The 10,895-nt window shown below is 30.0% G+C and overlaps 1 protein-coding gene across 1 annotated transcript in view; it reads left to right on the plus strand.

Annotated features, from left to right (window-relative positions):
* beta-PheRS (phenylalanine--tRNA ligase beta subunit) overlaps window positions 1–7,235 on the plus strand; it is a 93,596-nt gene extending 86,361 nt beyond the window's left edge. The window contains exons 11-12 of the mRNA XM_075363951.1: window positions 313–465; window positions 7,041–7,235. Coding sequence (XP_075220066.1) covers window positions 313–465; window positions 7,041–7,192 — 305 coding nt within the window. The 3' untranslated portion in view covers window positions 7,193–7,235. The remainder of the gene's footprint in view (window positions 1–312; window positions 466–7,040) is intronic.
* The last annotated feature ends 3,660 nt before the right edge of the window (window positions 7,236–10,895 follow it).

Genomic DNA, 10,895 nt, shown 5'->3' on the forward strand with positions numbered 1-10,895 from the left:
TACATATACATAATAGAATCATTTTTATTTAAATAAATTAATTTTTATGTGTATGGAAAAAAAATTAGATTGTACTCCTTTATCACCCAGATAAGAAACCAAAATTTTTTCCCATGACCTTGATCCTATTTAGATAGTCATGATTCCTTCCAACAAAGTGGAAAGCTGAGAATAATTTAATGAAGTTTTAATATTTTAAGGTACTTGTAAAATTTATAATATTAAGTTCAGTAAATTAAGTTGATCTTAATGGATTAGTTTGAACCAGTTTAAATATATTTAACTATAATTACTTAAAACTTCATATTACAGAGGTTGGGGCTCGTAATGAACGGCACTTATGTGCAGTTTATTATAACAAATCACCAGGATTTGAAATCATTCATGGATTGCTTGATAGATTTATGCAGTTAATGTTGATTCCAAGATCACTGCAAGATGGCTACTATATATCTGCAATTGATGGTAAATTATTAATAATATTTTTTAGTGACATGTATTTTTGTTTGTAAAACCTTTAAAAATAACTATTAGACTAATAAGGTTTAAAACTACTTAAGTTGTTGGGTAAAATTAACAAAAATAAAATGACACAGCTCGTTTTTGCCAAAAGAATTGGACTTTAATTTATCACACAAATAAACTGGATGTAGGCTAATAATATGAAAATCTGCAATTTAATAAAGCCTGAAAACAAAACTTAAATCACCTTTTTTACAATCATATACTTATAAACATAACATCAATAAACATAGTGTAACTGGAAAACTGTTGCATTACTGACATATTCTGTAATAATAAAAGATTTAGCAATGAACTTAGAAAAATAAACTACAATAATGCTTATCATTGGCACTGGCCTTTTCTGATTTATGAACCTCATCATACTTATTAAATAATTAAAACTTGCATTTCTAGTTTGTAATAGAAAAAAGGCCACTTTAATATTCCAGTCTAAAAAAGAAAGTTAATTACAATATAATCAATTACATCCAAATTTCAAGCAGTTAATATTATTCTACATGTTTTATTCTTATAAACTAGGCATAAAGCTAAGCAAAAAAAAATGTATTTAAATTTAAACAAACAACATAATAGGTTTTGAAAAATTAGTTATCTCTATATTAAAAATTCACAACACAAATATCAGTGACACAACTAAATCGCATACCGAGCTTCTAAAAGCAAGATACATAATTCTGAAATTTTCAACTTTTAGTGGTGTCATCTCTTAGTTACAAAATGCAATGAGACTAAACATCATCGCAGAAATTCATAAGCAATACACAAAAATGTGACAACCACTGCACCGTTTTAACATTGTGCGTTAATGTAAGCTATGTATATATTAACATATTGAAGAACAGTAATAAATCAGACAGTCTTTATTTTTCATTTTCATATGCACTATGTTAACGTGAAAACATGAGCTCAATTTAACACCAGTACATAATTTTCAGCTATTTTGCATAACTATAAGATATAAGATCAACTGACTTTTAAACAAAGAATTTTAATGAACAACCTGAATATTATTAATAATAGTTATTCAATGACCTTGTCACTACATTTTGGCCATTAATAGCAATAATGCCTAAGTGATTTACTGAAGATCATTTAAATAATTATAATTGAAATGATATCTCAAATAATGGAAAAGTACTGTACAATTTACAAAAAACATAAGCATACGATAAATAACAAACGTATAAAAACTAATAAAACATTCTAAAATTTACTTATTTAAAAAACATTATTTCATGTATATCATAAAATACCAGAAAAATAATAATTCGAGCAATCAATACATATGGTAATTCATTTCACAATTAATAACTTTAATTGACCTTAATCACACATTATTTTTTGTAAAAAAATGAACTCGTGAATTAAAGTACACATATATACATACAGTTTATTCTTGGCGTAATCTACAGTGGTGTATCAGAAAATACAGAGGTAACACTTTGTTACTAGAAATTAAATAATATGGAGCATCACAAATTTGTAATAACCAGTTTGGAAAGATCCTGCTTCGATAAATGTGGCTGGTTTGTAGTAACTGAACCACTTTCAACAGAGTACAACAAGACGATATGGCGACCGAGTATTAGCACACAAAACGAGAGAGAAAATGTGACTTATTCTAAGTAACTAACTTCTGTAAGATCGAAATAAGTATAGGTCCAATATTGATTGTGTAACACATAAAAACAACTTTCTAGTACGAACACATTTATGAATGCACAAAGGCAACGAATATAACCACACTATACGAGAGAGAGAGAGAAACAGGAGCGAGTCGCAAGCGTCCAGACACCGTGAAAATTTTTCCTGCACTATACAAGAGAGAAGCGAGAGCGAATCGCAGGCTGGTCCTCCTGGGCCGGAGGACCATCCTGTGCAGCCACACATCGTGAAAGCCTGTCCTGCACTAACAAAAAAGTGGCGTGATGAGAAGAGGAGGAAACAAACTAGGCCGTAGACAGAAGAGAGTGTGTGTTGACAACAAGAGGTAGTGTGCAAGTGTTAGTGTGAAATGATTAGAGAAAACGTGTGGAATTCAGGAACGAAGACAAAACAAAAATAATTTACAAGCAAGCAGACCATTAAAGAATTGCGTAAGACGATAAAATAATTTCTGAATACGCACAAGTTAAAGAATGACATCATCGCTAATAAAGAAAATTAGACTTGCAGGAACTATGACAATATTAAAATTGAAAATAACAAAAAGCAGTTAAGACTAAACAAACCCACCGAGTTGGTCTAGTGGTGAACGCATCTTCCCAAATCAGCTGATTTGGAAGCCGAGAGTTCCAGCGTTCAAGTCCTAGTAAAGCCAGTTATTTTTACATGGATTTGAATGCTAGATCGTGGATACCGGTGTTCTTTGGTGGTTGGGTTTCAATTAAACACACATCTCAGGAATGGTCGAACTGAGAATGTACAAGACTAACACTTCATTTACACTCATACATATCATCCTCATTCATCCTCTGAAGAATTATCTAAACGGTAGTTACCGGAGGGTAAACAGGAAAAAGTTAAGACTAAACAGCAATAAATAATGCGTGATAGAAATACGCTGACAATATTAAGATGATGCAACAGTCAGTCAGACTGAAGCCGAGAGAGTTGATAATGAAAACAACACCCCAAAACAATCTATTCTAAAAATACACATATGATAAGCCTTACAAAAGTGCAAAATAAATTTACCAAGCCTGTAATAACTACAAGACTATACCATAACCTTGAATTTGTTGGAATAAAACTACTTTACGCATTGGCGTAAACATAACTAATAGGTGAAACTAAGTTACTAATAAGTTTAAAATTAGTGTTGTTTAATAGGTTTCATAATAATAGGCAACACATAAATTTGTATATGTAGTTTTTTTATTCACCTAATATTATTTTAAATAGTCAAACTTCTCAAAAATTGCCAATATAGTTCTCTCAAAAACCAGATGCTTCAGGAAGTTTTTTTTAAAGAATTATACAAAATGTATATGCTGCGCAAATGTCTTTTTGATAGATAATTGAGCTAACTTTAACGATGTTATTTAATGTTATGAATATTAAATGAAAAATATTTTTAATAATTAATACTCTTACTTCAAACTTAGATGAAAAAGTGCATCACAAAAAAGTTTGCAATTAGATGAAAGTGTGGTAAAACTAAAGAACAAAAAAAAAGATTTTATTACGAAAATTAAAAAAAAGGGTTCACCCATTTAAAAAAATGGAATGATGTCTTTAATTTGATTAAATTGAAGCCTACAGTGGCATGTTATATGGTATTTATCTTTTGACTTAATTTTATAAGAAAAAGCATTTTTATTAATTAGGTTTATTATCTTATTTAACATGAAACAGTTAACTGAGGAAATGTTGTTTTATTTGAAATATTTAATTTATTTTCTTTTTGTAATTATATTTCTGAAATTATAATATTGTAAGAGATGAAATAAAAATGAAGGTGGCCAAAACAAATAAGAAATGTCCCCACCAATGCAACAATGAAATTTATAGTAAATTATACATCAGCCGCTTTTTTTTATATGTAAAGAACATTCTCAAAAATCAAGTTAAACAACTAATCAGAAACATCAATGCTCAACTAAGCAAAGAAAGAGGCAACTAGACAACATTATTGGAAAATGGCCTACCCAAAAGAGAACAAATGAAAATAGACAGAGACTCATTGATCTCTGTAGAAACCACAATCTAATCTTGAAATCCACATTTTCAAGAGGAAATCTTAAAAATTCAAAACCTGTAAATACCCTGACTACACTAAAGGAGAATAGCAACTAGATCATGCCTTCATGGACAAACACCACCACAAAGAGATCTACAGTAAGAAATTCCTCCAAGGAATAGACACAGGCTCAGATCCCTACATATGTAAAATTAAAATTAATTCACTCCTCAAAGAAAGCAACAAAACCAAGCCCTAAAAATGAAAGAAAAATAAACCCTAATCAACTAATTAATTAAGAATGAAAATAACCAAAAAGCAACCGAATAAATAACAGTCATGGATGAACTTGAAGACCTAGTCAACAACCTTAAAGAAATCACAAAAGAATTGGCCCCAATAAAACCTTATAAAATGCATCAGTGGAGAAAAGAAACATCAAGCACATCTGTTACACCAATCCCAAAAATCAAAAACATCCTTCCAAAATCTAGTAAAACCAAAGAAAGAAACTCGAACCCCAAGAAAAATAAAAAGACACCTTACAGGTGCAGTGAAATCATTAGAAGAACAATTCAACAAAATGCAGTCAAGAGGCTACCACAAAACCTTCAAAAAACAACTCCAAAAATATGAACCCCAACCCTACTAATGAAGGAGAAAACCACCAACAGAACTCCTAAACTTTGACACAAGCACCCCAGTAACAGCAGCACTGGAAAACATCAACCCTTCCACTATAAAGGAAGTCTATTAAGCACTGGGTGAAATGAAAAATTACAAATTGGCAGAAGATCAGACCTATGTTGAGATCTGGAAACATGCAGGCAGACCAGCAACAATCACTCTTTATCAACAGTTTGACAACATCTGGATCAAATAACTACCAGAACAGTGGACGAAAGCCCTCATCCACCTGCTACACAAAAAAGCAGAAAAAACAGACTCTAATAACTACAGGAGAATCTCACTCCTAGACACAACATACAAAATTCTTTCAAGAATCATCTTCAACAGGATCAGTTTACAACTTGAGAAAGAACTAGGAGAATACCAAGGAGGTTTCAGACCCTGGAAGAGCTGTCTAGATCAGATCGTGAGTCTCAAGCAAATAATGGATTTACAACAGTAAAAGAAGCAGAGACATGGTGATGATGGTCATAGAATTCAAGAAAGCATACGATTGCATCTACAGAGAATCCCTACTAAAAATTCTAAGACACCTCAGACTACATTCTAAGTTAATCAACATGATAAAACTGACCCTCACAAATACTGTCAGAAGTAAAATTCAGAGGTGAACTCTCACAACCATTTGAGATCAAAACAGGACTGCGATAAGGCAATGGACTCTCACCGCTGCTATTCAACTGTGCTCTGGAAATAGTAATGAGAAAATGGCTCAGAAAATGACCCCCAAAAAATCAAAACAAAATGCCTTGGTTTCATTGACAAGTTGGCACTGCTAGCAAATAACATTGACGAAGCTAAAACACAGATATTAGCATTTTAAAACATTGCAAATAAATTTAATCTCAAAAAAAATCATTTGAAAAGAAATTAACCCCCAAAAACCAGCACAATTAAAAGAAGTAAACATAAACTGTAATAAAGTCATAATAGTAACTCAATTTAAATTCATTGGAGAAATAACAAACAACTGAAGTGAAAAAAAACCTCATTCCAAACAAGCACAAACTAGTTAAAGCACATAAATCAACCTGGTACACCAACAGTATCTGGCTGTAAAATGACAGTCACAGGGGTAAACTGCAACATAATCATTTGCTGTTAAACCATGTATAGTGTTTGAAATTTTCAAGTACTGAATGTTATATAAAAACATCTAAATGTATTGTCACGTGTTTCGCAGCTAAATCAGGATATTGAGAGGTTGACAGTTTAGAATGTTTACAATTACAGTTTATTGGTTTAAAATGTTCATAATTGCAACCAGACAAATGAATAAAAATAACATTGATGATAAATGCAATAATAATTATAATAATAATATAAGTGACAATAATAAACTAATTAATGAACACAAATTTTAATATAGTAATTACAACCCCAATAATAATCAGGATAATAGTAGTAAAAGATAATAATATTACATTCAATTACAACAAATCAAACATGACATAGTACATGACATAAAACATAATATAATAAAAACAGAGCATAATCAACAAAGAATAGAAATCAAAATATTACACATCAAATAGTGTTAAATGTCATTAGTAAATAATAAATACAGATTATGCACTAGATAGAGTTCTAAATAAATAATTGTTCAGAATTTATTCCAGGTAGAAAACTAGACCCATTAACAAAAGAAACACTAGTCTTAACCCTTTTTAACCACTAATCTTGTATTAACAAACAATTGTATAATGTTCACTTGCAAATACCTTTGCAATCTACCCTAACAGTTTATGAATAAAGTATATTGCATTATTTCTTTCACTTATACATTTATAGTTTTACTGTAACTCACCAATAGTATTTCTTGTTTACTGAAATTACTCATTGCATCATCTTACTCATATCAAACTGGATTCAAGACTCTCCTTGCAGGACTGATGTCTCACACTCTCGTCTCACAGACTCACTGAGAATTTGTATTACCATCATTATGATTAATCTTATTACTGACTCTTAAAAATGTTAAATTAATTGAAGATTTCAGTTTAGGTCAAATTCATTATGACTCTCTTACTGATATTTAATTTAAATTTTGAGTTTCTCTGATAAAAACAGTTTTGTAAGTGAGTAATTGTTTTTTAATAAGTATATTTTGTTCATATTAAAATATTTACTTTGCGTGTTACAGATTCAACATTCTTTCCACAGAGGTGTGCTGAGATAATAATGAAAGGTCAAATCTTGGGGAAAATTGGAGTGATTCATCCTGATGTTGTTGCAAATTTTGATTTATCCTTACCTTGTTCAGCCTTAGAAATCAATATTGAGCCATTCTTGTAATGAAATAAATAAAAATATGTTTCCTTGAGATAATTTAGCCAAACTATTGTTTACTAGAATTTATAGTCACAAATGTTCCTATCTCTTTCTCTCCCTCCCACCCTCCCACTGTATGTGTGTGCATTTTTATAGAAATTATTTATTTTAAGATTCAAAATAAGTACCTAATAACAAACATTACACCACATACATTGTTTATTTTAGTATTTTTAATATACAATTAAGTTAAATAATTCAATCATGATTGAAGATGCAAGATCCTGCAAAAGTACTTTCATGATAAAATTAAGGTAAGATACATATTACCTCAATATTCTGTACTAGGTGGTTATATTACAACATATAGTGTGTGTGTGTGTGTGTGTGTGTGTGTGTGTGTGTGTGTGTGTGTGTGTGTGTGTGTGTGTGTGTGTGTGTGTGTGTGTGTGTGTGTGTGTGTGTGTGTGTGTGTGTGTGTGTGTGTGTGTGTGTGTGTGTGTGTGTGTGTGTGTGTGTGTGTGTGTGTGTGTGTGTGTGTGTGTGTGTGTGTGTGTGTGTGTGTGTGTGTGTGTGTGTGTGTGTGTGTGTGTGTGTGTGTGTGTGTGTGTGTGTGTGTGTGTGTGTGTGTGGTGTGTAAAAGGTACATACTGATACATCAATATACATCAAAGTTGGAATTTTATTGTTACAGATTCACTTGATAGTCTGGGAAAACTGTAAATCAGGACTGTTCCTAGCCCTGTTAAAAACACTTTCTTAAAGGTTCCATTTTAAAATATTTATGAAAGTTTTTTTTAAAAATAATAATGTTTGTATATTATTTATAAATATAATTTAGATTATATAAATAGTTTTTATTAAATGTTTATATAATTTATTTTATTCATGTTATCTCTAATTATGATAACTTTTAAGTGAAATTTTAAAACATTTGTATATGTACTATCTTATAAATCATTATATTTACACTTCAACCTTGGTGGTAGTCTATCTGTAACTATGATAATTTATTTATTAATCACTGTAACCTGAATAGTAGTTGGTGACATGACTTGAAATACAAGTCACCTCTGGATATTACATCCTCAAGAATACTGTTGCAAAATTTCTGTAAAACTTGTACTCTATCTTGCAACTTCCTTTTGGTTAAAAAGGTCGCTGTTAAATTCCTGTTTGTGGGAATTACACACATTTACTTCTAAATAAATTGCTTAGGCAGTAGTTCTCTGCTTAAACGAAATTAAAAAAAAAAAAAAATTAGCTTTGGGAGTTACTTAAACGGGATGTTTGTTAAAACCATAGCCATCAATTATTAAAAAAAGTTAAATGTTTCTTAAATAAATAACTATTTAGAGTAGACAGTTTTTGCCTATTCCAAATTGTTAATCAATTGTTTCTTATATTAGGTTCTGTTTGTATCTAACACCCCTCACACAGAAATTTTTTATTTTTTACTTTGACAGAAAAGTCAAGAAATTTGAATACATTAATTTAAAGATCTTTAATATGCAAGCAAAAATTTCAGCAACAACATATAAGGTGAAACCTGTACCATTTCAAGGTGGATGGGAACAGGAGAATTTTGTCAGCTCCTTTTCAAAAATATCATATTGAATTGATGTAGAAAAATTGTATATTATCTATTATTTTGTTATTATAATACATGCAAAGTACTACATGTATTAATAAATATTTCTACCTAAATCAGTAGTAATCGTTTGTTATTAGTGTAAATATTCACTTTAATGAACAAGTAGATTTGGATAATATGAAAAAAAGGTTTTTTGTATGAACAAAGGTGGATACTTAATTGTAAATGTGCAAAAATAACAGTTTTACAATGGCATTGTTGTAAAAATAGAAATTATTCTGAAATGGAAAATTATTATTATGGGAAATTAAGAAAAACTTGGTTAGGAATAAAATTTTGAAAAATAAATTGTATTGCTGATAGATTTTTTCAAAATACAAGTATGAAATATGGTGAAAATATAAAAAAAAAAAAATCATTAAATTTTTTTCCCATATTGATAGAACAAATGTAAACAGTCAAAAGTTTAGTTTTACTCTTCAGAAGATAAATTTTTTATTCAGCAAGTTAATTTTTTAATAAACCATGGAAGTGATTTTTTTGTTATGTAATAGCATGAGTTTGAACTTAACATTTTGTGAAAATTACATTTTTTATAAAGGCAGTGAGCTCAAAACAATTTTGTGAGGTATTTTTTTTATAGAATTTCATTCTTTTCCTCTGTGTGGTACCTTATATGTATGATCATTAATCCAAGGACTGGTATGTAAATTGGATGCAAAAAACTTTTCATCTGGATACTTTCATGATGTGGTCTAAAGTCTTTGATAAAAATGTTGTTACAAAAAGTAAAAAAAATATGATATAAAATTTTTGAAACAGTTGAATTGTTGAAGTCATTCAGGTCATTGAATTGTTTTGACACTATTCTCCATTCCTTTCTATTCTGTGGTAATCGCTTTTAAAACTAAATATTTACTACATTCTACATCCTTGATTACCAGTTTTGAAGTTTCCGCTCCTTGTCATTTATAGATTTCTTCTTTCTACATATCCCTCTATACTAATCCAAACCTGAAGCTAAATATACAGAGTGTATCACGAAGGTCTTCTAAAACTTTCTTAATGTGTTGTACTCGTGAAAATAATGGAAAAAGTTCATTATAAACATTGTCCTAAAATGCTTCATTTGCAAGTTACAGATAGTGAAATATTTTGCTCGGATTTCAGCCATCCCGGTGAAATGAAGTCTTACTGAAATCTTTAGGATGTTAATTAAGGTGCAGAATTAGTGTGATTTCTTATGGTATTTTACTTGAAAAATCTAATAAAACTTTTAAACAAAACTTGTAGAGAATTTAATTCTGAACAAAATGGTATTAGTTGAAAAAACAAACAAAAGTTACAAAAATTCAAATTTTATTTAGAAACTGTACACTAGATGAAAGTGCATTTATACGTACAGTTTATTATAAATATTCTAAAATAACCCTGCCATTTCCAACTTATTTCTTGGTTTACTTCTGTATTACAGTACAATTTTATGCGTTTTACCCATTTAACAAAGTTATTGTATATCAAAGAGCAGGATATTTTACCTCAGTTTATTGGTTTTCACCCCAGATTTCTCAAACACTACTGCAGATACGGTTCTAGGACCTATTTTATTCAATTTTTAGGTCAAAAACCATAAGAAATGATGACTAATTCTTTACCTTATTTTAACATCCTAAAAATTTCAGTATGTCCTCATTTCACCAGGTAGCCGAAATCCAAGCAAACATTTTCTAGCTGTAACTCGCAAATGAAGCATTTTAGGACATATGTTTATATGAATTTTTTCATTATTTTTATAAGTAGAATAGTTATGAAAGTCCTGGGAGAACTTCGTGATACACCTGAACATACAGAGTCAATAGTATGGAAACTATTGACTCAACAGCTTTAAAACTGTTCCAGATAGAATACTGTAATTTTCAGGGTAAGGTATTGGTCAACTACTTTCATTTTGAGAAATAGAATTTCATCTCCTTTGGGGGGGGGGGCAGGGGTTGTAACTCAGATATTTTAAATGGTAACACCCTTTATGTGATAATCTTTTTAAAAGTTTCTTTAAGACAAGAAAAATGGTATGAACAAAAAGTTGGTCTGTGCCCAAAATGACAGCAGGATAAAGATTGGATCTTTTAAAAA

Source organism: Lycorma delicatula, chromosome 1 (assembly GCF_047948215.1).
Source record: "Lycorma delicatula isolate Av1 chromosome 1, ASM4794821v1, whole genome shotgun sequence".
Lineage (NCBI taxonomy): Eukaryota > Metazoa > Arthropoda > Insecta > Hemiptera > Fulgoridae > Lycorma > Lycorma delicatula.